The sequence below is a fragment of the Plectropomus leopardus genome, chromosome 3 (genome assembly GCF_008729295.1).
Source record: "Plectropomus leopardus isolate mb chromosome 3, YSFRI_Pleo_2.0, whole genome shotgun sequence".
Classification (NCBI taxonomy): Eukaryota; Metazoa; Chordata; class Actinopteri; order Perciformes; family Serranidae; genus Plectropomus; species Plectropomus leopardus.
The window spans coordinates 22,493,368-22,520,795 of record NC_056465.1 but is presented as its reverse complement, the minus strand read 5'-3'; the positions used below and the strand labels follow the sequence as shown (position 1 = coordinate 22,520,795).

Sequence of the window (27,428 nt, the reverse complement as noted above, 5' to 3'; positions counted from 1 at the left end):
TGATGGTGTACTTTTATCCATGTAAAGATGTTGTCTTTTTAGAACACAACAATGTAGATAATTGGTCTATCTATGTTATTAATTTAGCTCATTATGATCTGTGACTGAATACAAACATGTGGTTTTGTTGTTGAACTCAATCTCCCACAATCCTCGGTAAAAAGCAGGAAGGTGACGTATTTGCGCGACGTGTCAGGAAGTCCAGTAGTCAAACATGGCGGCGCAGCAGAGTGATGTTGATGAGCTCTTCGATGTGAAAAATGCCTATTATATCGGCAGTTATCAACAATGTATCAACGAGGCTCAGAAGGTGAAGGTGAGTATCCAACATGGCATCAGTTGAATGTTTTGAAATAAACTGTTTCGTCCATTTTTTTTACCTCTCTGCGTAACTACAGTCAATGACGTTACGCGTTGTTGCTAACATGTTTAGCAAATATCTCTCTATTAAATACTTAACCTCTTTTTCTATAAAGCCGTCAGCACCAGAGAAGGAGATCGAAAGGGACATGTTTTTGTACAGAGCATACATTGCCCAGGTAAACCTTTTTTTTCAACAGAAATGCTATGTGTCATACTAAGTTCAGTTTCATGTCATTAGCTAAAGCTAATTGCTAGTCATCCGTGTAAGTTATTTGGCAGATTAAAACCAGCTCATCCTCACATGTGATTTGGTCAATTGCAGAGGAAGTATGCTGTTGTCCTGGATGACATCAAAGGCAACTCTCCACCAGAGCTTCAGGCTGTCAAGATGTTTGCTGAATATCTGTCCAGTGAAAGCAAAAGGTAAGAGCTTGTGATGAATTTGAGGTCAATATGTTAAAGATTCTAATTTAATGGACATTTTAAAAATATGTTTATTAAGCAGACTTCAAAGCAAGTCATAAACAACAGGTATTAATTGCAAAACATAAGTCTGGCAAGTTTTTCAAATCATATTTTTTTTCTAACCCGTAAACACACAACAAGCAACACATTGCTCACCCTTCACTCCAGGGTCACAAAGTTTAAAAAACGAAATTAACATTTATCCTCGATCCTGCTAGGAGACGAAGGGGTCGCACGTTTTGTGGAATCTTTTCACACATCCTCTGCCTTCATGCTTGATTTTTTTGGAGTGGAGAAAGGACATTAAGTCCTTTAACCAAAAAGTTGTGCCTCGGAGGGTTATAGCTCCACTGTAACAATATACGTAATTTGGCTATAAGTGAAGCAAATGCAACAAGGTCAATGGTATTTTGTTAACTTGCCTTCAAGGGGAGATACACAAAAAAAGCAAGGAATTAGGAAACTCGTGGAACAGCTGAGGTATCTTTCATTCAGTGTCAAATTAGACTGAGCATCAAGTATTGCAGTCAAATATGGAGTGCCACTTAAATGCATAGAGACCTAAACACTTGAGCAAATATATTTGGTGTGAGGGTGTGAACTTAGGGTTGCAGAGGTATACTGGTTTCAAGGTATACTGTAGTAAAAGAACTGAAGGTTATCATACCGTGTACATTTACTTAAATACTGTTTTGAAAGAAAACGTAAAATCTTAAATTTATTTTGCTATTTTGAAGAGGGAGACTTTTTGCACACACTTCTTTAAAAAAAAATCTTTTTAATTATTGTAATAAAACGTTTGTTTAACCTAATAAATAAAATAAATAAACCCCTACTGTTTACAGTAATTTAGGGTTATTATATAGGATAATAACAATGGTTCACTCATACAGTGATACTGTGATATTTTCTGAGACGTTATTGAAAATTTAATGCTGTTGCAACCTGTATCCTCTGAAATCCAATTCATTACACAGAACTGATGAAAACTATGTGTTTGATGACACGTTACAAAGTTGTTGGTTTACCTAAGTTTTACTGTTGCCAGAATACTGCACACCTTAATAAAATAGTATAACTGGCTTGAAATGCTGGTGCAAGAGGAGACTGATTCCTTATTTCATGCTTAAGATGCTGTTGGAGGTCTTTAAAAATACTTAAGCTGTGCTGCCAATTTTGGTGTCTATCATCAGTTTGCAAAAGGGTCAGTTTGTCTTTAAATGTCAAACTATCTCCATGACACAGATTTTTAATTTTTGGTGAAGGGAAGTCAAGTGGTTGTATCAAAAATGCTTTAGGACTTTAGTATGTTCAGTGATATAATATTTAATCTGCTAAATAATCAATGTACAGTATAACCCCACCATAGCCTTTATAAATCTAAATGCAGTAGTGTGTGTGTTAAATTTCCGTGCTGCTATTTTTGTTTTTTATTCTCGCAGGGATGCTATTGTTGCTGATTTAGACAAAAAGATGTCGAAGAGTGTGGATGCTGCCAACACCACCTTCCTCCTCATGGCTGCCTCCATCTACTACCATGAGATGAACACCGATGCCGCTCTCAGGACTCTACACCAAGGAGAAAGCCTGGAGTGGTATGAAAAAGATTTTATTGATGTTATGAAATGATGATAAGTAAATATAGCAACAAAGAAAATAAAATCTACTTACTATCTGTAAACTACTTCCATTGACAATACAATAAAAACGATGGAATTTGTGTCATCCTTTGCATTTTAATTTCATCATCGACTTAGATAATATGAAGATAAGATAAATATCAGAATTACCAAAAAAACACTTAGACTTCATTGTCATCTTATCTCGATTGGTGTGTTCTGACAAAAAGAGTTGGAGTTTCCAAATGTATTGTATGAAAATAAAAAATGCTGTTTTACTCACTCTTCTATCAAATTTACCCCTAAACTAAAATTAACTAACTTAATTAACTTAACTAAAATTGAAATTTGAAGTTATTACACTTTAAAATGTTTTGTTTGGCAGTTTGGAACCTGTAAGAGCAAATTCAGGGAAAAAATCAAAAACACAAAGTGAAGGAATATTTCGCAACTGAGGCTTCCACAACTTGTTTTATAAATGGAAGTTTCGACTTCCACATCCGGTTCAAGAGACTTTGATGGGTCACTGGGTTTATAAGGTTGCTTTAATTTTGAGGACAATAAGCTGAAACTTCCTAAACTGATCTTTTTTTTCCCTTTTTTTTCTCAGCATGGCCATGACCATTCAGGTGTTGCTGAGTCTGGATCGTGTTGACCTGGCGAGGTATGGCAAAACACATAAACAGTGGATGATTTGCATAAAATTCTTAGGTTAGATTTGTTATTTGAAGGCTCACGGAAAAAAACAACATCCAGGTGCATTTTGAATGTTTTGTATTTGACAGCAAGTTTTGACTTAATAATAGCTAATAAAAAGAGACTTTTATATTGTTCTCATTGACAGAAAAGAGCTAAAGAAGATGCAGGAGCAGGACGAGGATGCTACTTTAACCCAGCTGGCCACAGCCTGGGTTAATATTGCTGTGGTGAGTAGACCAGCATTCAGTTACATTTATTTGACGTCACCTATATACACATACTCGATTTATACGTAAACTAGCTTTCATTAATAATTTGTAACTCTACGTACACGATGGAGTGAAAGGCATGTGTCTGCATACATACCAAGTAAATCAAATTCCTATTCATTACATTGTAAGAATCCAGGTTGTATTGTGAGCCACAATCAGATTTGAATTATTTAGAAGCAGGGTAATATGTAGCAGATGCATTGTAAACTAACCCAATCGAAGTATGGCAACTCTAAGAGTGACACTATTTTATTTCAATTTTGCTAATCTTGCACACTATAGTGCCCCGAGTTTCGGAGCAGCGGTTTCCCCCTGACACCATTAAAAAACAAAACAAAAACAGCTGGTGCATTTATTATCGGCTTTTCAGCACGATCGCTGCTGATTTCTTCTTGCCTCACATTTCTTGCATCCTGCTTGTTGTTTCAGGGTGGAGAGAAGCTGCAGGATGCCTACTACATTTTCCAGGAGATGTCGGACAAGTACTCATCTACACTGCTGCTTCTGAACGGGCAGGCGGCCTGTTACATGGCTCAGAACAAGTGGGAGGAGGCTGAGGGGGTGCTGCAGGAGGCGCTTGACAAGGTTAGGTGACAGTTTGTTCTGCTTGTTTTGTCTCTTCATCACACATTTACTGACACGCTCGTGTATGTACATGCACAGTCTATTCAACAAAAGCTCCCTGTTGCTTGTCTCTGAGTCTGGTGTTATATCCATGTTCTTCATAATTAAAGTCCCTGATGAATGCACATTGTGCTGGAGGTGCTAATAGCAGCTATGTAATATGCATAAATGGTTAAACCTCATTACAAGATGCATTTTAAATTATTTTAGTGAAATCTGCTGTTGTTGAAATGAAAATTAAGTGAGAAATGTTATGAAGAATATAATTCTCACTATTTCACCAATTTTTTGCACGACGACAAAGCGCCATTTGAACAAGCTCATCCCGGTTAATGTTCAATTAGTACGATAAATTTTTATTATTGTTAAAGAAATATTTGCGTTAAACAATATTATTGTGATTTTAAGACCATTTTATGTCACTGATATAATGATTATATGATTTGAATATGGCAAGAATATGATATGCAATTATGCAAGTACCATTTTAAATAGCAATGAACTTTTAATTCTCAAGAATATTACAAGTAATTGCAATTGGAATGTGACAAATTATTAAAATATCCTTAAAACAACAAAAATAAAATAAAACCACGCTAACAAAACAATACAGAAATAGATTCTTTGGCTCTTAAAAATGTGCTAGGGTGCTGTACCCAAGTCTTTTAAAAAACGTTGATCTTAATAATTATCTGCATTTGATTTCATGCTTTCCACCATGAGGATTTGCTTATAATGTCTTTCCAGCAAACATATATAATACCTTGATGTGTAATATGGCACCGTGCCCAAGTCTTATTATGGAAACCCTGCTATTTATTCTGGCATAACGTTGGCTGAAACGTTGGTGTCATGCACATCAAACATGCAACCGGCATTATCGAGGCCAACAAAAATTATTGAGGTCATGTAATATATCCCACAATAAGTCGATGGTGTAATTATTGTGACAGACCGAATGAAACCAAACTGACGTGTTTTATAGACAAACGCTGCATACCAAGTTGTCACAAAACATATTTAACTTAGTGACACTTTTGTTTCCAATAGTCTTGAGCTCTGATATCACATTCTCAGAAACAAGACTGAATGCTTCTTGCTTTCCGCCACATCATAATGTCCAGACTTCTTGGTGGTAGACTTTTAAGATATTAAATAAATTGTCCCTAAATTTTAAAAAAGCTGTATATTCCTCTTGGTGACATAAGTCAGTTTTCTATGGCTTAAACAGTTGGAAAGACTTTTAAATCAATGCCTAACTGTAGATTTTAATTAATTAATTAATAATTTCTGTCAAAAGAAAAAGCCCATGGCTTTGATTATAACAGTCTTAAAACCTGCCGCTTCACCTAATACTGTCTTTTTATTTTGTACCTGCTCTTACCTGATGGCAAAATGTAACTCATGAATATAAGTCACTTTAATAACCAAATTACAATATAAAACCTACCTCTGCACAGAACCACATTTATCCTAACATTTATACGAACCTGAAATGCTTAAATAAGAAAAAAAAACTCCTACGTGGATAAAAATGATTTAGAAAAGGCTCTCAAATGGCATATAAGTGTCTGATGCCTGCAGACACCCTGATTGTAACAGCAGATGGCACCACAAACTCTTGTCGTGTACCGTTAATGTAAATTATCCATGGCGAGATAAGGTTTGACCTGTGCACACTGTTTAACCACAAGATGCAATGAAATATTCACTTTGCTGTTGTTTTGTTATTAAAGTTTTTCCCTTTTTTACTTTTCATACTTTATAAATTAAAAAAATGGCTGCTCTGTCTCACCTATGAAAATATTGCAGCTCTGTGATCAAATTCTTTAAGAACGGTGTGATCTGTGCCTGATCTTTCAAGTCAGTTCTTGAATTAAAGATTGCACAAGCTCAGTTATGTTGCCTGTTTAAACTAGTGCTCAGTCAGACTCTGAGATGGCTCTCTGTTATGACTTTGAATTAAGTCTCCTGTTTTTTTTATCTTATGAGAAGTGTTTTGCAAATGACCAGCTATTCTGAGCTTCCTTTTCCCGTTTTCTCTTCCCTTTTTACTGGTTAAAGCATCACCAGTTTATGGTTATCCATTTATGTTATCGTTTACTAAACTGGCACAGAGTTAGAGTATATGTGACTTTACATTAATGTTTACATGTTATAACAAGCAACACCAGACAAATGTTTTTTGATGGTGCTCAGTGGAATAAATAAAAGAGAAATATAAGCATTTATTAAAGTGTTTTACTCAAACATATATACAAATATAGACATTTGGAGCAACACTCATGACAAATGTTAACATTGGACTGAAATACTGCACAGCAGCGCCCCGCACCATCTTGTGGTCTGCTTTTTTTTGGTATAGAGAATTTGAGTGGTGTCATTAAGTTATTCATCTCAATAAGAGATGTAAAACTTGCTAAAAATAGGATGCTTTTGTCCGCCCCCATGTTTGTGTTTCTATTGTTGTCCTGTTTGCACAGTGAGTTATGAGTCTCTCACTCTCTGTCCATCTCCCCCTTTTAGGACAGCAGCCACCCTGAGACGTTGATCAACCTCATAGTGCTGACTCAGCACCTGGGCAAAGCTCCTGAGGTGAGACTTTGGACCCAAAGCTGTTAACAAGGGCAACGCTTCAACAACTGTCACTTTAGCAGTTTCCTTTAGATAAACTCGTCCTCACTCAAAGAGCACTCAGTCAAAATCTTTGTCCAATGACACTCCGCGGCCCAGAGGACAAAAGCACTTCTCAGCAACTTTATGTGTTTGCTGGTGATTAAACCAGGCAACGGCATTCAACCAAGCGATTTCTTGATTGCATTTGTCCTCTATCATGAAAAGTGTCATCTAAGCGTTTCCACTGGTTTAGTGCTGTGTGAGTTATAAACCCTGAGCTCAGAGTTCATGAGATAAAGGCTCAAGTATCTTTCTTACGTTTGATGGACTTGATAATAATGACGATAGTACGCTGACCATTGACTCAAAGCTGTCATTAAAATGATTCCAACTGTGATAACCACTGATTAGCACATCCATCTCAAGGTTAAGTAGAATTATGTGGAAAATCTTTACAAACAAGCCTCAGGTATGGTCATAAAAAAGCAACTTTTGAATTGACTTTTTTGCCAGACATTAACTAAACAATGTTAAGTTTGACTGGCTGTATCCTGTATGGCTTAATGAGCATGATAGATGCCTTTATTTTCATTTCATTTATTTTATTTGTAAGGACAACACATATTACTTAACATTTCTATAAATGTGCCAGTGTTAGTCATCAGGCAGAATTTTGACTGTAGTCCTTTGGTAAGATGTTTTGAAACCTGTAAAATGATAAATTCATATAACAGCAGCAGGACACCATCAAGACAGCAACAGCTACAACAAACGGGAACTCCTAGGACAGACCACTAGCCATGCGACGCAATAAGAAACAGTAAAACAAAAGTACAAAACAATAGCACAGTAACAACATATAGCATTTTAGCACAAAATAGCCATGCATGCAACATGAATCAACAACATATCTTTTTAGCACGAATAGTCATGCATGCTGAAGCAACGACACACAACCAAGCATAACGTGCAGAGCAGCAACAAGAAACGGCAACAGACAGAAGCAGAGATGTTTAAATATTTATTGTCTTTGGCCGCGTCTACATCGTATATGGATTTTGTGTGAAAACAAATATTTTCCCCTCTGTTAACAAAAAAGGAATTATGTCCATATAACCTCCAAATATTTTTATAAAAGCTAGAACACAAAAAAAAACTCCAAACGCTTACTTGTGTTAGCTGTCTTCAACAGTCTGCAGCATGTTGCTTTTTACAAAACACCTACAGGAGATCGCACCAGTGTTGTTTTCTGGTTGATATAAGGATGAAGGAGATCAGTCAAACATGTGAGTGATGCTCTGGACGTACCTAGACTTATCTGTAACTGCTCATCAACAATAATCCTAGTTTCCCACCATCTGCTGGTTTGAGCAACCCTAATCCATAACTGTCGTTTCTCAATGACTTTAAACCCGAGATGCTGAGGTGGAGGCAAACACATTTGGTGCAGCAGATGCCTCCGTTTGTCCTGAAGTGGTGCAGCAATACAGAGTTAAAGTCAAGAGACCAAGCTGTGCTAACAAAATGTTAGACTGGTAGTCCTCCATTGTTGTTGTTTCTAGTTTATTAGCAAAAATCGGTATGTGTGAATTAAGATTATATCATTGTTTACCAAATTCTCCATTTTACACATCCACAAAGACAAACTGTAGCCAAGTTTTGAAAAAAGTTGGCACCTTAGAAGGTGTTTTACAAAACTTTTGACCTAAAACTCTGTTTGCGTGTGCACAAGAAGCCAAAACAAGAGGGTAAATGATCGGTTTTCAAAAACTTCTGTATACATGTAGACGAGGCCTTGATCATCTGCGTCTGTGCTCGGTGAAAACCATTTGTTTTCTGTCTCTTCTCGCTCTCATCGTTACCCAACTCAGGTCTCGAAATCTTACAAGTGCAGAGCTGTGTGAGCACTTTCAAACATGAGTGCACAAAGATAATAAATATTACAATATTTAAGTCCCCACTGACTTACCTTTTTTTCTCTTTGATATTAAATATTCATGACTAAATTGTGGCCTGACAACATATATAAACGAGCCCACAACTTTCATCAGATTCAGAGTGAAACATCACCTTTTTCCAGCCGAGTCTCACCTACTTCAGACAACACAAATGCAGCCATCTCTCATGAAACAAACAAACAAAAGTGCTCTAATGTTGGCCAAAATTGTGTTTTCAGGCCCTGAAAAACAGGTCTTGTTGTTGACAGGATATTATAACATTTACTTTGTTTCACAGTTGCAACGTCCCTGAAAAAAACAGGTTTTCAGGGCCTTAAATATTTGTTTAGGTTAGGGTGTCTTTGCTGTCATTTACTAATGTCCCTTTCTAATTTTTGCATCATTTGTCTGCCTCAGGTAACAAATCGGTACCTCTCTCAGCTGAAGGATGCACACAGAGCCCACCCATTCCTCAAAGACTACTTGGCCAAGGTAACTTGATTGTATATGTTACTCAATGCTGTTTATTCTGAAAGGATGCCTCTGACCTGTGACCAGGGCTATTTAGGGTCACAAGAGCTAATCACAGTTGTTGACAAGCCTTTATAACCTTTACTCTGTTATAATCAATTACCTGGCTTTGTTGTTTTAAGTGTCAGGCAGAAGGTGTCCTTAAAGCAAAGTCATGAAAGCGTGAAACTCTGAACCTATAACCTTTGTCACAGAGGAGTGCAGATGTACATAAACATAATGTACACCACGATCCACATATTGTTACTGGTGTTTAATTTTTCCCTCTGCTCTTTGTTTTCCCACAGGAGAACGAGTTTGACAGACTAGTGATGCAGTACGCTCCCACTGCTACGGCATAAAACATCTGCTTTTACTGAGACTCCTCAACAGTAGGACTTCAGTAAAACACCAGAAAAGATCGCCTCTTTCTAACTTGCATACATGTATTTGTTATGATATTTTTACTTGTCAGAAAAAAATGTCACATAGGGTTGCAACAGTATACCTGTTTCAAGGTATACCGAGGTATGAAAGGTGGCTCCAGGGTTGGAAATTAACTTTTTTGTCCACCTGCCACAGTGGCCGGTGGATTCCAAAATCTACCAGCCGCACAATATATTACCATTGTTTTTGTGGTTGGTGGTGAATGAAGTAATTCTTGCAGCCACTTCCATATTTTACCAGCGTTTGGCTGGTGGCTGATGCTAATTTCCAACCTGTTGTCATATATGTACATTTACTCATCTGTGGTATTGAAAAAAATGCATCCATATGAAGAATTTCATCTTGGCATGTGCATCTCCTTTCCTTCTACACTGATGTTATACACAGATTCAATTATAATAAAGTGTTTGTCCAATTAAAAAAATGTATTTTTTCATTCCTTTAACCCTTTGAAACATGAGAAAATTTTTTGATTTCTTTCAAAATCATGGAAGGAAAAAATGAACCAAAAATTTGCAAGAAATTAGTAAAAGGTACAAGAAAATAATCTAAAGAAAAATAAAGTAAAAAACAAGGGAATGGCCTGGAAATGTGCTTAAGAAATAAAATAATTCAGATTTTTAATCATTTTAAATATTTAATTATGCTAATTATAAGTATAGTTTTTTTTTGCTAGATTTTTTCACCTTTTCCCTCTCATTTTCCCTTTGGAATGAAAAATACTTTTCTAAATCTACTTATTTCTTGCAATTTGTGGAACCTATCTTACCAAGTTGCCTTTTTAACCATGTTTTTGAAAAGAATTGCCCTAAATTGCTCAAGGTTCAAAGGTTTAAACACTTCTTGAACACTTCTTTGAAGTGTCTGAAAGCAGCACAAAAAAAGTGCTGTTGCTCCAGGTTTCAGTGGGCCCTTGTAACTGGTAACAACAGCAACAGTTTTGTGAAACGGTGATACCGTGAAACTGATTTTCTGAGATGGTTATTATTTTGTGAAAATCTCATACTGTTGCAACCCTAATGTCATATTAAAACTTTGGCTGTATTGTTTAAACCGGACCAGAAGTCATCATGTCCCCTGGGTGTAGATGAAAGATGCCCACTCTTTATTAATTTGAATTTATCTTATGAAAATTGAAACATCTGTTTTAATGTAAGCATTCCTTTGAAATGATAATAAATGTTTACTACCAGTTTAAACATTTAATACCTGCGTTGTTTTTTTGTGTGTGTTTTGTGTATACATGCCATAAAATTGTGTGGCAGAGTGTTTCCATTTTCATTCCTTTAAAGGTCTTTGTAACTGATAACAACAGCAGCAACAATTGTGAAATACAGTGAAACCGTAATTTTCTGGGACCGTACTGTCTCACACAGTTTCTACCCTAAAGTCGTATTGAAATTTTGGCTGTTGTTTAAACCTTTGAAGACAGGAGCAACATCATCACTTTTCTTGTGCTGCTTTCAGATGCTCTCACAAGTTTTTAAACCGTTGAATCCTCAGCAAATTGGTGCAATTTCTTTTAAAACATGTGGGGGGGGGGATGTCCTGCAAACAGCATTTAGAAGTAAAAAAATTAAAGCAAGGGAGAAATGTCAAGGAAAAAAAAAAAAAAATAATATTATTATTATTAAATTTAATATCTAATATTTATAATTATCATAAATAATAACAAAAATCAAAATATTTTACAAAATCATATTCTTAAGCACTTCTCCCAGGTCATTTCCTTGTTTTTTATTTTGACTTTATTCTTTTTTTTTTTTTTACTAAAGAACAAAACAAACAAAAACAGTCCTCATCATCAGTCTTCTGAACATGGCCTTAATATATTCCATTTTTTCCATTAATTGTTCCCTGTCTATTTGCAATAATGCCCTCCAATCTGAACATTGTTTAAAAAAAAAAGAAAATATGAAAACGTTAAACAATCTTTTTCTTTCAGTTCAAAAATAAATCTCTTACCTGATAAAAATAACTGTATTTAAAATACTTGAGCATCCTTTTTTAAAAATTCACCAAGTATTACTGTTTGAGGGCACATTGTTAACAATAAAGACTTTTTAACCGTTTTGTGGCATCTGTTTGTGGCGTGCTAATGATTTGTGATGTTTTGGTAATATGGTGAATCTTGTGTGTATTGTCTTAATGTTATAAATATCTTTATTTTTTATTTTTTATTTTATCATTTTTTGTTTACGAATTTCTTTTGTAATTTTGAGTAATTTCTTCACGTTTTTATTTATTTATTTTGAAGAAGAAATCAAGCCAATTTTTGCTGAGGTTTCAAAGGGTTAAACTGGACCGTAAATCATAATTTCCCTTTGGTGTGGATGAAACATGCCCACTCCTTATTAATTTGAATTCGTCTAGTGGAAATCCATACATCTGTTTTAATGACAGCATTCCTTTGAAATGTTAATGTTTAATATCAGAGATGTGTTTGAAGTGTGGGTTTGTGTGCACATGCAAACACAATTAAAGTGCTTCTTTCTGTCACATTAAGCCTGATGTAAGTGTCTTGAATGCGCTCTTGTGTGAAGCATTAGTCTGCACTGTCTCTTTAAGTCATCCTTTTTAATCCTCAAGCAGAGGGTTCAAAATGAAGATAGCAGCCCCTAATTACGTCACGCCCCTTGGCTTTTTTTCTTCTTCTTCTTTTCGCATAAACGTAGGCTGTCCTCTTTACAACGAACCAGTTGATTTCCACTGAAAGCGAAGAAGCGCGGCTTGTCAAAAACACGGAGCCCCGGACACGTTGACCAGCCGGAGCGGCAGCAGCAGCAGCGGCGGCGGCAACGGAGGAGAAGAAGAAGAAGAAGAAGAAGAAGAAGAAGAAGAAGAAAAAACGGCAGCCTCTCTTCACAGGATAATTTTCTTCTGATTTATCCTTTTGTCTTCGCTGGAATAAGTTGTCTTGGTGTGCCGGTTTGTCGGGAGTCCGCCGCTCCGACTCATGAAGCGGCACAGAGACGTTACATAAGGCGAATAACGGACCGAGATGAGACGTTACAGCGACGCGGCACAATAATCGCATGTGCTGGCGGGGCTCGGAGCTGGAAAAGGGGCGACGCAGACCTCAAGCCTGAATTCGTTCATGTATATGTGAGCTCCATCACGTTTTGTGGGTTAATTTATTCAAGCAGCTAGCTTAGCTCGGAAGCCAATGCTGGTCCATTCACTATTGTGTGCGTTTGATTTAACTTAGCTAGGCGGCTAACGAGGACGCGCTGCTGCCGCTCTGCGTAGCGGAATGATGAACAGAAGAAGCCTCCACGAGACTAATGGCTCACGGTAATCATCAAAACCAAATTTAATAATTGGTTTTGTGTGATTATAAGACACCGCATCATAGCCGTGTCTGGTCAAACGTGGTGGGCCCTGCTATCATTCATAAAACTGTCCTGAACGCGAAGAATGGGCCCATTTCTTAATTTGGAAAACAAAGAATTAGGCTGCTGAAGAGGGTAAGCTGGTTAGATAAGCTTGTTTTAGCGTTTTTAGGTGAGCTAGCAAGCTGGTTCACGGATTAGCCACACAGTCTGGACTGTACTCCTCCCTGCGCTCCCTCTGTCCCTCTATTGGAGTATTTTTTTTCTCCACGTTTTTGTTCTCTCTGCTTCGCACCACAATGAGCAGTCACACCGGGGACAACGGGCCGGTGGAAGTGGAGCCCATGCCGGGATACTTGGACCTCATCACCAGAGCATTCACCGTAATGCTGGGCGCATGGAGAGACTGTAGTTCATGCGGTCTCGAGCTCTCCAAACGGACTCTCCTGGATAACGCATACATTACCTGGACCGAAATCGCCCTGTTTTTCTTGTGCGCCTTTTTGTGGACGCAGGTCAGGCGGGCACTGACAGAAAGTCTGTTTCAGGTGGGTGACACACAATCACAGTACATACTGACCCCCCAACACCCAGCTCCACACGGATAATTCACTTACACCCTCAATTAATGGGCTTATTTGCTCATTCCTCTAATCCAGTGATGCTAAATTTACGGCCCGCGGGCCAAATCTGGCCCACAATAGGGTGACGCCTCCCCGCAACCTTTTTTTCGCAGTGGGATTTGTTTCTGTACATTTAGTATACATAAGGTACCAGAGTGAATAAACGGCATCAAAATAGAGCCCCCCCCCCCCCCTAAAAAAAATCCTAGAAATGTGCTAAAATCGGTGAAATGTCTTAAAATCCTATAAATCTTCTGAAATCTTAGAAAAATGCTATAATCCTAGAGATGTCCTAAAATCGTAAAAAAAAAAAAAAACGCCTTAAAGGCCTTAAGATGTCCTAAAATCTTAGAAACATGCTACAGTCCTACGAATGCTTTAAAAGTCTACAAATGTCTTGAAATCCTAGAAATGTCCTAAAATCCTATGTTATTTGGCTGCTTCGACTGGCCCCTGGCCTTCTGTCATTTTGCAACTGTGGCCCCCTAGCAAGTTGAGTATCCCTGCTCTAGTTAGACCCCAGGTACTGCAGAAGTGTGGCCCCTGTGTATGTTTACTCTGATCAGTTGTTACCGAAGACACATGCACTGTGTAGACTGGCTGTGAGACAGCAGGTGAGTGTGACACATGTTAACAAATATTAGAGTTGTAGGTTTAAGATTAGGAGCAAGTCAGGAGGAACAGAATGTGTGCGTGTTTGACAGTAAATAACCTTATCTACAGTTGTGTTAGGCAAATATTTAGGCTGAACAGGTGTAACAAATATGTATGAAATTAGGAAATTACTATTGGTTAGTACCAAAATTCTCATACACAGATTGTTCTTAATATTACCTTTATCAAAACTCAAGAAAAGCATTGACGGCTGGCCCTAATTTACAATGATGTCAACTATAAAGATAAAAAACAATCAAATACAGTTCATAAAAGATACAAGATACAAAGAACAATCGCTAATTAAGTATATAGATAGACATAAGAAAATACAAGATATACATTCTCAAGCAAATCAACTAAAACAGGTACAAAATTTATGTATCAGAAATGAAAACATTCAAATTTAAACAATTGCAGGCAGAAGTTAAGTGGTCAGAGATCATAGATTTAAATTGACCAATAGTTACTTTACATTCGTAGACACATAAAGGTATGGACATCATATGATTATTATGATTAGTAGATAATGTATTTTAATAGTTACATGTTTCATATAATGACCCCAGCCAATAGAGTCCCATGTTAAACCAGTCAGCTGCATCTTCATCTTACAGATATTTTGGTGACAAGACAAGTTTTACATTTCTAGAAAGTATGAAATAATACAAAACAGCATCTACCATATTTATCGTCTGTGCTCACTGATGCAATTGCAATCCAAGGATACTTTTTCTATTTTATCCATTTGTAACAGTCAGTTAAATCCTGAAGCGCTTGGATTTGTATTAGTGCTTTTAGGTACTTTTTGGAACATGACAGCAAGGTCGTTAATTGCAATTATGTCAAATTGCAAGTGATGCAGACTGCCTAGCATCCGCTTTCCTCCCCCTTATGTCTTGCTCTCTTTCACACACACACACACACACACACACACACACACACACACACATACTCTATATTGAAATTAGGGGGATACAGTCTAGTTTTTTGAATTTTTTTTAAATATTGCAATAGAAGTAGGCCTATATTTTGTAAAATAATACATTTGTTGGAAAATCTTTGCTAATAAACTCAATAACCAGAAAGGAATACCTGTTATAGCAAATCCAGTACCTCAGATGGCTTAGAATTCAAAGATTTTATTTACATTGATGCAAAAAAATATAAAAAAATTAAAATTGTCGTTGATACTCATTAATTTGCAACATCGCTCACGGTGGCCAAATATACCCAGAGATACCATGTAAAGAAAAGGCTCTTTTAAGATTTTATGGCTTTATATTCAGAAAGAGACCATCATACAACATCAGTAGAAAATCATGGTACTCTCAACATACCTGAGGATGTACACTTAAAAAAACCACAACATCTCTAAAAGCAGCATTACCACATTATTTCTTACCACAATTTGTCACTCAGAAGCCAGACACTCAGGCTGGCCTTATGTCCATGTCTTCCCTTTACCCATCTGAGTCCTGAGTACCTCCACCCTGTTGGTGTTCCCAGGGAGGAGCCCTTCTCCCAGATAGCCAGGATGTGGCTCGTTATTCTGCCATGATGGTGGGTGGGGGTGGAGAGTCTCCACATGGTAGACGCTGCTACGACGACGATGCTACAGCGGTATACTATAGCTCAGGGCCCCATGTGTAGAGCCAGATGTGGCCTGAGAATGCAAAGAATGAGGCCTGTTTTCCACTTTACATTATGTGTTTCACAGTGTGTGTGCATGTGACTCACCGACCCCTATGGAACAATATGGGATGCACCCCCCATTTAAGGGCTGGATACTATAAGGGCTGTGGTGTGATTTTTTTTATGTCGGGTGAATTAAGAATCAGCCGGCGTTCCCTCGGTTATTTAGTGCATATATAATACTACCTTTACAGTGCTTACATTAGTGATGAAGAGGATGGGTTCAGTGTTAGGTCATCTGTGCTGAGCTAATGCAATACGAATATTGCTGTTATATATCACAAAAGCTGAGGTGAGCTGTCAATTTTAGGTCTTTTCTGATCAGAGTTAATTGCACAGACTTGAACTTTACAGTACGCTTTCTCTCTTGTTAAGTTGGCGGTTATAAATCACAATGCATTTAAAACCTTATCAGTAATGATTGTGGTTTTCATAGTGTTGAAGTGCACATTAGCTATGGGCTGGTCATGTAATGTAATGTATGTAATGCATATAAAGTAATGTGCACAGTATGAGCAGAATAAATGACAGCACAGATAATCAGGAGTACAAATAAATAGGTTAAGAGCTCATGACACGTTGACGTTGGAGGACAGGGCACTGTGTAATATCTTGTTGCGCTCTTGTTTATGTAGACTGTGATGATATGATCTGACATGTGAGTAATGAGTTAGTTCCTCTGACAAAGTATGAAAACACCTTTTATGGACCTCAAAGACATTATATATAACTGACATAAAGAGATGGGTATTCGTCTGTCAAATCATGGTACACTTCGGTAGATTCGCTTTTTTTGTATTTTTCAGTCTTCATGGATTTGTTCACAGGACCTATTTTTTATATAGTCATTGGGCAGCTAATCAGTCGAATTATCAAAAGTCAGAAGAAAATGAACCATTTATCATTTCAGTTATTTTTCATACAGAAATACTCGATATTTGATGACTACGGATCCTCAAATTGGAGAATTTGCGCCTGTTCTCTGTATTACATTCAAGTCAAGTGAATGTTTTGGTGCTTGGATAAAACAGATACTGTTTTCTGATGTTTTATAGACCAATCGATAAAACTGGGTGTCGATGCTCAATACCTACCTTAAGATACCTGAAGATACTCTTAATGTATCGACCAAAATAACCTAGTGTCAAGTATAGTATGGAAACATCTCAAATCAAAAAATTCCTGCATCAATCCTCTTGTGCCTCGGGTCTGATCCTGACCATCTCACCTCCCAGCTAGATCAGCAAACTTTCTGTTGCTGCCATCTGCAAACCCGCTGTCCTCCAGCGAGCAGTCAGTTTAACGTCTGCCCCGTTAGCAGCAGGCACTAATATCCAGCACTGTGCCGTTAAATCATTGCAGCAAAATCACACAGATACCAAAATGGCTCAACTTTTTCATTAAACTAATAGCCATCAAGCGATATTAGCCGGGCAGACTTTGACAACTGTCCCCAGCGCAGACCCCATACTCCAACAGCAGCCACACTGCACACTACAGTTTGTGGTGTGTTGAAGTCAAGGGCAGTGTATCAAAAGTGTTGGCTGCACTCTGTTTACATTATGGGTTTCAAAAAAGTACTCTATTGGTATCACTTTTAGGCTACTGGTATTTATTTTTTAAATGTAAATATTAACAGCAGATGTGCTAATGTAGCTCTTATTGCTTGTCTAAAATCCAGCTGTATTTGCAGAAGTCACTGTTGCATTTCAGAACACATCTGCCACAAGGGCTGATGGATGAAAATAATTAGTTTCCTGTTTTGTTACTTACAGTACTCCCAGTCATGGTTGAAGAATGATCATTGACCCACTTAAAATCTTGACTTACTCTCTCTCTTCTCTGCATTTTCCACTGTACACTCAGACTCTAATTATGAACGCTGCAGAGTGACACTTGGTTTTGTATGCTTAGCTTGCTGTACTCAGTCAGTGGTACCATATGACAGCAGCCAAACCTTGTTACACTGTGTTAACCATACACGTGTAAGACTAATGCCACCCACTCACTGTAAAAAACACTAGACTTTTTTTAAAGAGATACTCAGTCAAGGATTCAGCTTCCTCAAGCACACTGATAGACATTAGAGTGTTGATGAATGCTTGCTTGTAAAGTGACTGAATGCACTTGAACAAATAAGGTCATGATTGCAGACCTGTAGGTTGGATGGAGTCTTTTATATGTGTCAACCTTTCTGTGTTCACCAAACCTTGGAAACTAGGTTTCACATGGTACCATCACTTCACATGTCAGTGAGCATGCTGTTGGGTGAGGTAAAGCGAGTGTGTTGGGGGTGGGGTTGGCCCCTGTGCTCAGTACTGTGTGGTTTAGTGAGTGCTTTTCATCATGTTTCACTTTTGCTTCGGTGCTTGAGTTAGAGCGGCACCTATTCAGGTTAAATTAAACACAACTTGTTGATAAGCCACTTGAGCTTCGCTGCTGCATAAAAACACTGTGGTGCATTATAATCTCCTGACTCATCCATTGGCACTACTGACAGTGGCATTTTGAAATGTGTCCTTTAAGTTAAGTGTTGGAAAGCTTATAGTTCAGGTGAATAGACAGTGAAATGTTAAAATTATTCACCCTGCTCTCATGAAGAAGATGTACATTTTAGGGCCGGGCGATTAATTGGATTTGGCTTCACTTGATTCTCAAGACAAGATACACATGACAATTCTACCTATATTTCATCCGTTTTGTCTTTTATTTTGGTAATCAAGCACAGCAAGCACAAACAGTGAGTCGTTGTTGGTTATTTTGAAACTTCGGTGGTAGAACTTTTGAGATGATGGCAGAAAAATACAGAATATAGTGAAAAGACAGTTAGTGTTAAAAGGACACACCAGAGTTAATGTTCAATGATGCATGATGTCCTCAAAGCCAGTATGTGATCGTGCTAAGTAATAGTTAAATAATTAGGATTTCAATATCAATCAAAATTATTGTAATTGATATTTTTGCCATAATCGTGCAACCCCAGAATATTATAATCATCTAAATGTCATGCGACACATGTGAAAGTAGCTGTACTTCCTCATTGTCCTTTTAACGTCACTTGAGTCTGCACACACGTTTGTCAAGGCGCGTGCAAGTTTGGGTTTGCTTGCATGATTCAAATCAGTGCTCTTGGTGGTTTGCAAGCTGTGAATTGCACATATATTGTGCATGTGTGTTTGTGTTGTGTGTGAGGTTTCAGGTGCATACAAGCATACACAAAACCACAGTAGATGAGTGAGTAGATTGAGAAGAAAGAGAAAATAGTGAAATGAAGAGAAAGTTTTAAAAGAACAGACACAGTGATGGGTTTGAGGAGAGGTTATCAGAGGGGATACATAAACAGAGAAGGAAGAGACAGAGGAAGGAAGGAATGGAGAAGAGAAGTGGGTTGTGAGGGGTTGTGCAGCTGGGGCCTGGTCTGCTGACTCAGCATGCAGCAGCCAATCATTAACACAATTTCACTCACACCCACACACATTTCATGTGTTTTTAAAAAAGGATATAAGCTGTCTCACACATGCAACTTCTGCACGCTGCATAAGTTTTATATCCGGCAGCATCAGAGCAGAGTGTGTTTTGAAATAGGCAACACACTAGCTGCTCAGTGCAGACAAACAAGGCAGGCAGTGGTCAAAAGCTGCAGCAGTTTATAACTGCTCACATAAATGCCTCCCATAGTGCCTCTCTCTCTCTCTCTCTTTCTCTCTCACGCACGCACACACGCACACACACACACACACACACACACACACACACACACACACACACACACTGAAGCAGTCACTCAAAGAGGAGAAGCAGCAGTGTGCTTGCCAGCTCCAGTCTTGTTGCAGAGCTTATCTCTCTGCATAGAGCCGAGTAGCACCTCAACCCCTGCTGTTGTTCTAAATGTGAAAAGAGTCTGAGGTTTGACAAGGTCCCCCAACCACAGACCCCAGATCACCTTCCACTGAGCCCCTGCTCATTGTTGTGCATTAGAGCCGCAGAGAGAAACCTGATACTTGATTTGTGGTGAATGGGAAGTGCTATCCATTCAGCCAAAAGTGCCCACTCAGGTGAATCTTGCATGTAATTTTGACACTGATTGTTCGGAAGTTTGGTTATTATTAGTGACATCCTCTCCTCTCCTCTCCTCTCCTCTCCTCTCCTCTCCTCTCCTCCTTACTCAGCTACTTAATTTATCATGACATACCGTTTAAGAGAGCAGCACTTTTGCCATCACCTGACACGTGATGAGTTGCTGCATGTGCCTCAGTGTGTCATACGCCATAAATTCAGAGCTCTTATGGGTTCACAAAACTGTCAGTTTCTGTTTCCCACACACAGGTTGTGCTTCAGTTAATCATTATGTGTTACTGTGATAGATGTGGTTATGTAAGTCTAATTATATCAATCATATCTGCATTATGTATTCACCGTTTTTTTATATATGAATATTTAATTTCAGTGCTGCGATTTATACCCAACCTTGTGTGTCTGTAAAAAATTCAGTGTCTGATGGCTGTGTGCACTTTGGACCTAGCAGCAACCTTCAGGGCTGAAAAATGAGGCCAAAGCGACGGTGCCAAAAACTGCAGTTCCTCTAATGGCCACTTGAGGCTGGCTCCAGAAGTGATTTAATTACCATAGACCCCCATGTTAAAATTCCCAACTTTACAGCAGAATTAAACATGTATACAGTCCAGATGTTGCAAATAGTAACCAGCAGATAAGCAATTGTAAAAACAGTCAGTTGTTGCATCTGTACGCTATGTTCTCCATTAGGTAAACCGAAGAGATAGCAGCTTTCAAATGTGTTGAGAAATCCTGCATATTTGTTGTTTTTCAAGTTTTTTTCAGACTCATATACGATGATTTATTGTGAGCCTGGAGTTACTGTATAGGCAGCAGGTCTATCAGTGACTGCTGAGGGTAGAAACAGCGGGAGTGCTTTTATACTGTTTAACATGGTGAGTCACAGCGGCCATATGTACCACCAGCATCATGAATCAGCTCTGTTTGCTGACTGTGACAGTCCGACTCTCCTCTGGTCAACTGGAATGTGCTGTGAGGCCTTGACCGCCACAGAGCTGCTGTGGCCGGCCTCTCAATCTTTTCCCTCTTCCTCTTTCCTCCCGTCTCACTTACTTGCCTCCAGATAGACACAGCCTACGAGCTGTCATTAGACAAGAACACACTGTCACTCTAGGCTTCACACTTGGCAGCTGTCTCTCTCTAACAAGGCCACTCTTTTACAGTGTCTGAGAGCGCAGTGGTCAGAGGGAAGTCCATTTTGACGTAATCTTGATGCACTTTTAGGCCATGATTGTGTCTGTGTGTGATTCCCTGAAATCCACAGGGCGCTGATAATTAATGGTATGCTTCTCTTTACTTTGGTTATGGGTGGGATCTTATAAGCATTCTTGGGATGCAATTAGCTCAGTTTCTCCATCCTAGTTTCTGTCTCCTGCTGTCCTGTGGAGGAAACTGGTACATCCGCATGGACTCACAATCAGAAAGGGTGCACTTTCCTACGCTAAATGTGATCAGGACAGTTGCCTGTGGCTTTCTTCTTTGTCCTCGTCTCCCTTAATTCACCTCATTTGCCTTCTTTTTCTTTTTTTCCTGTCTTTCTTTACTCTTTAACTTTTTCCTCCCTTACATTTTTCTGGCTTGTCGCCACCCATCATTTGGTATTAGGTTTGCAAAGCCGCATAGCTAGTTAGCTGAGACCTGAAGAGTGGGACCTTCAAGGGAACTCACTCCCTTCTGGCAGTGATTACAGAGGTTGCTGTAACAAAATGAGTGTAGCCGAGATCTGACTCAGAGACTATGCAGACCATACTGTTGTTGTCACACTTTGAAATCCCCTGAAAGACACATATTTTGAATGACAAATATCTTTCAGTGAGGATGATTAATGTGTAAACTCTGGAACAGTTTCAGTGTTTTGTAAGAGGCAGGGAATTTTTGAGCTTGTGAAAGGGAAATGAAATTTGAATTGCAGGCTATTCATGTGAAATTGTGAAATTGTCATATATATATATATATATATATATATATATATATATATATATATATATATATATATATATATATATATATATATATATATATATATATATGGCGCACCTATCCGTAACAGTGAAGTAGCTGGTTAACAGTAATGTACTATTGACCACTGCTTATTCAAAAAACACACACTAATAATAGGCTGTTACTCATGAATCCTTGTGCACGTTACCTAGCTTATGCAAAATTACTCCGCCACACTTTTTGCAGACATTGTGGCGCACCTATCCGTAACAGTGAAGTAGCTGGTTAACAGTAATGTACTATTGAAACATATCAGCTAAGTAGCTGTATTATTATTACAAGTGCACAGACATTCTTGTGAGCCACGATGGATCCTTTTTTGTAACTCTTCGAGCAATCAATTAAATACCCGAAAATATTCAGAAAATTATCTCAAGTGCAACTTAGTTATATATGTGTGTGTGTGTGTGTGTGTGTGTGTGTGTGTAGTCGAGGGTCTCTGCTCTGTCTGTTTTTCAGTAAGAGGTCATCGAAGACCCCTGCTCTCAATGGAAACTTTCTCAATTTAATGTTTTACTTGTACAAAGAGATCTTTTTACAACATCGTATAGCATCCATATAACCCCCCCCCCAAAAACGTTAACTCAAACGAAGGAAACCTGACCCTTAATGGACGTGTTAATTGATCTATTAGTCTTTTTAAATCATCGAAGTGAAGGAAAGCTAATATACACATAAGATTACATTGTTTGATTTACTTCATTTAGTCCCACAGTGTAGGTGTACCACAGAGCTCAGTAATGTGGGTCCACCTTACTCCTTGCTGTAATCCATACCTGAACCAATAACCTAACCTTAATCCAGACATCCCATCATCATTTAACTCCATTAGACCGTTAGTGTAATGAGGCCTATCTGCATTACAGTGGAGCAATAATCATCAGCTTGAGACAAGCTTCTCTAAGTGGTAGAAGATTGTAGTCGGCCCTCATGCTATAGTGAATATTAAATTGCTAATTTGATATTTTAATAAAGTATCATTCCCAATTTATATGATTTGTAATAGACTCTGGTCTATGTCAAACTGTTGACATTTTTAGCAGTCATCAATATCATAAAGTCGAAGTATACACATTACACAAAGTTTAAAATGTCTTACATTGTATTATTATTTGGCCGTAAGAGACATAAGAGTCTGAAATTTTAATTTGACATTTTGACCTATTTCTTTTATCTATCTCCTGATACATTTTTGTCAAATGACTCAAGCCCTTCTGTGTAAAAGTCCAAATTTCTCATATCACAAATTTTCAGATCTACCACCTTATCAAATATTGTCTTTTTACTTTATACTTTCACTTACCTGTTGGCAAAATGCAGACTAACCTTACTCAGCTTAATAACCATATTTCCTCATTAAACCTACCCCTGCACAGGACAGGACTACATATACACTTACTTGCAATGCTTGAACAAGAAAAAAAATCTTTAAATTATCTTTAAAAGTCTTAAAAAGCACAAAATTTAACTCGGCTGTATTTATATATTCCATGCTAAATAACTGATATATATTTGTATTATATATTTGAATGAATAGGACAGACAGGCTTCAAGCCAGGTTTCCAGACTCTGCTAGCCAGAGTTATATTTATTATTCAGCTCCATATGGTGTCAAGAAAGATATGTTTTTGTGTTGGTTACATTCCAGATATATGTGACTTATAAGGTTAAAAGCAACTCAAATTATTGAACTCTGAATTGAGTGAAATCCAAAAAAAAAAAAAGCACCAGAACTTGCATTTATCATGTGGAGTTATCATACTCCATATTTGTACTAATTTTCCAGAGTCCTTAATGCACTATAAAGTCTCTAAATAAAAATAATGGTGCCTTATTAAATTGATTTTCCCATTTCTAACAGTCAACACTGCTGTCTGTCTATAAATGTGTGTGTTTTTTATCTGTGGGTGGATCATTATGGTGAGTTGATGCATACTTTGATTGGCCTATTGAAGACACACATGCATATATACTCATACACACACATTCTCTGTGTGTTGCCAATGGCATAGTTAGTGCATTATAAATGACAGCCGTATGTCTTCTAGCTGTCAGTTTGGACAGGGAGCAGCTTGAGTGAATATCTTAGCACTTCACTGAGACTGTACCTTTATGTGATTTTTCCACTCTCTTTCTGTTGCTCTAGCCATTCCAGAAATATTATGATTTTCCATCAATTTTCATGGCCAGATCGTAGGCGCAGCAGGCTAAGTAAGGTCTTAAATTGTATCATATTCATGCGGTTCTTTCTGCATTGTGGGAACATATATAATGGCAGAGACAAAGACAGACAGTATTAAAATAATTATATACTCTTTGGTATGGAAATCATCAAACACATAAAAAAAAACATGTGACCAAACATCACAAGCTTTATGTTCCCTTCTCACAGCAAAATGAAAAGAAGTAGATGTGCAACCACATCAGACAAGGAGCTCACTGTTTGCTTCTTACATGCCAAAGTGTATCTGTAGTGATGTTTGTTGAAACAGTGTGGGAAAGACATGCTTTGTCCCTGCAGAGTGGACAAATGAAATGCCTTCAGACAAAATGTAATATGTAAAATAAGCCAATCTTCAACACAATTTTGCAGGACACATTTTCTGACTCATTTTAAAGATACAGTTCACCCACAAATCAAAAGTACATGTTTTTTTTGTGTGTGTGTGTGTGTGTGTGTGGGGGGGGGGGGGGGGCAGTAGCTCACGGGGTAGAGGTGGCGTCCCATGTACAAATGCTATGTCCTTGTCGCAGTGGCTGGAGGTTCTAGTGCACCTTCTGACCCTTTGCTGCATGTCGTCCCCTCTCTCACTCCCTCTTTCATGCTGAAGCTGTCCTGTCAAATAAAGGCAAAAAGCCACAAAAAATAATCTTTAAAAAAACTACGTTTTATCAGTCTTGAATGTTTTGGTGTGAGTTGCCGAGTGTGGGAGATATCAGCTGTAGAGCTGTCTGCCTTCTCTCAAATATAATGAAACTAGATGGCACTCGGCATGTGGAGCTCAAAGCTCCCCAAAAATACATTTAAAAAACTCAACAGCAATGTCTCTCACAACAAGGTCTGGGGATTACCTGGAGTAACCGGGTCATTATTTCTGGAAAGAGATCTGTTCCTTTTAAATACAAATGAGGTGGATGAACGCTGCCTATCTAGCTTTTCCTGCAGTGGTCTCTGTGTTTTATAGCCTTATCCTGTCTGATTGTTGCTGTAGCCCACCCTTAATAATTTATACTCCTTCTACTGACAACGTTATAATCAATAGTACAATGTAGACACCAGCATCAAAAGACAGAGAACGGGTTGACATCAGGATCCAGCAGTGCTGCTGTGCTTACGACAGTATTTGAGGAAACAGCACAGTGCAGCCACGGATAACCAAGATAAAGGAATGAAGAAATAATGAAAAACTAAAGCAAGCTATTTCTCACGTCAAGAGAGAGGGAAAAGCAGATGTAAAATGTGCAGTGGCGTAATTATTATGATGTTAAAAACTAGCATTAAAAAAACGCATTTATTTAACGTAGACAGACTATATACACATTAATAACCCTCCTCCACAACTAGGACACAGTAATCAAAGCTGCTAATCTGTGATACTTTAAGAAAACATAATAGTGCTTCACAAGTATGTAATAGTAGTAGTGTGTGTATGTTTTAGCTTCATGCTGCAAAGTTTTTTTTTTGCTTTGAAGGCCCTGTCTTTCCCTTTGATGCTCCAGGAGTTAATTTGAGAACCAACTATGGGGTTAATGTCTCCACTGGGATTAACTAATAGGCTAGACCTCCTCCTAACAGGTGCACCTGCTCTCTCTCTTTCTCCTTCTCTCTCTTTCTTTTACTCTCACACACACACACAAATTATGTCACACATACTGTGTATGCCAGGAAATCATATGCATGCTCACACACAGACAGAGACAGAAGGGCTTCAAATCCGTTCTTTATTTGAATACATCTAATGTATATTTACAGAACTGAAACCACTGCAGGTTTTCGAAACTTGATTTACTCTTTAAGTGTCATGTGAGGTCCTAAGTGTGTGTAATAGATGCTATGCCAATAGACTTAGAACAGATTAAATGCTGCGTTTCATCATTCATTCATGCATCTTGAACTTGTTGAATAATAGCTAGGTTTTTACAGTTACCAGTATCAGCACTGGACAATAAAATTTGCTTAGTCTGCAATGGTCAGAAGGTGTGTTTTCTTACGTGCCACTGCAGTCGTAAACTGTGGTGTTGGGGCTTGTCCAGTCACGTACTTACCTGCAAATTAGTTCTTCGGTGGCAACGGTGCCATGTCTAATCGTGTGTTTGTAATCAAATCAGGCTCAAACGTCACACCAGCCTCTTGTTTCAACATCAGGCTTCCAGCAGTGTTGTTTTGAACTGGCCATCTGGAGTGATGTGAGTTGTCCTGGTGGGCCAGAAGTTGGAGCAGCGTCCATATGGAAAGACAGGAAAACATCACATGCTGTTTGATCTTGAATTAATCAGAATCAGAATCAGAATTAGAAATACTTTATTGATCCCCAAGCGGAAATTGCCTTCGGTTACAGATGCTCCCATTCAAAAGTCTTAAAAGAAGTAGGAAAGTGTAGAATATATCAATAAAATTTAAACATAAGTACTAATATATAATAACTATATCTAAACACTAAAGTATAAATACAAATGTACATTTTTGTTCTTGTTACTACCATGTGATAAATAAAACAACAGATTACCAACATCTGAATATAAAATATTATACATGGATGTCGTTATTGCACATCAAAGTAGTTATTGCACATTATTAAGAGTCCGGAGTAGACTAAATGAATCACAGTGTCTGACATTCAGAGTGAGGAGTTGTACAGTCTGATGGCCACAGGCAGGAATGATTTCCTGTGGCGCTCTGTGGTGCATTTTGGTTATATCAGCCTTGTACTGAATGTACTCCCGTAACTGACCAGCACGTCGTTGAGTGGGTGGGACACATTGTCCAGGATGACACGCAGCTTGGACAGCATCCTTCTCTCACACACCTCCATCAAAGAGTCCAGCTCCCTTCCCACAACGTCACTGGCTTTACGGATCAGTCTGTTCAGTCTGTTGGTGTCCGCTACCCTCAGCCTGCTGCCCCAGCACACCACCGCATACAGGATAGCACTGGGAACCACAGACTCATAGAACATCCTGAGCAGAGTCCTGCAGATGTTGAAGGACCTCAGCCGCCTCAGAAAATAGAGGCGACTCTGGCCCTTCCTGTCGAGGGCGTGAGTGTTCTTAGCCCAGTCCAGTTTGTTGTCAATGTATACGCCAAGATATTTGTAGTCCTCAACAATGTCCACACTGACCCCCTGGATGGAAACAGGGGTCACTGGCACCTTAGTCCTCCTCAGGTCCACAACCAGTTCCTTGGTCTTTGTTACATTGAGCTGCAGGTGATTCAGCTCACACCATGTGACAAAGTTTTCCTCAGCAGCCCTGTACTCAGCCTCATCACCCCCGCTGA

General features: G+C 38.4%; 2 protein-coding genes across 2 annotated transcripts in view; both read left to right on the top strand.

The window, feature by feature from the left end:
* Positions 1-202: 202 nt before the first annotated feature.
* On the top strand, positions 203-9,976 carry cope (COPI coat complex subunit epsilon). Its single transcript, XM_042484094.1, has 10 exons — positions 203-316; positions 477-539; positions 686-786; positions 2,271-2,423; positions 3,058-3,111; positions 3,292-3,373; positions 3,848-4,003; positions 6,569-6,637; positions 9,013-9,087; positions 9,414-9,976. Exons 1-10 carry the CDS (start codon positions 215-217, stop codon positions 9,465-9,467), a joined length of 909 nt encoding a protein of 302 aa, XP_042340028.1. The 5' UTR covers positions 203-214; the 3' UTR covers positions 9,468-9,976.
* A 2,943-nt stretch (positions 9,977-12,919) lies between these two features.
* Positions 12,920-27,428, top strand: part of cers1 (ceramide synthase 1) — a 31,287-nt gene continuing 16,778 nt past the window's right edge. Inside the window, exon 1 of the mRNA XM_042516786.1 lies at positions 12,920-13,432. Within this exon, the coding sequence (XP_042372720.1) occupies positions 13,184-13,432 (249 nt within the window). The 5' untranslated portion in view covers positions 12,920-13,183. The remainder of the gene's footprint in view (positions 13,433-27,428) is intronic.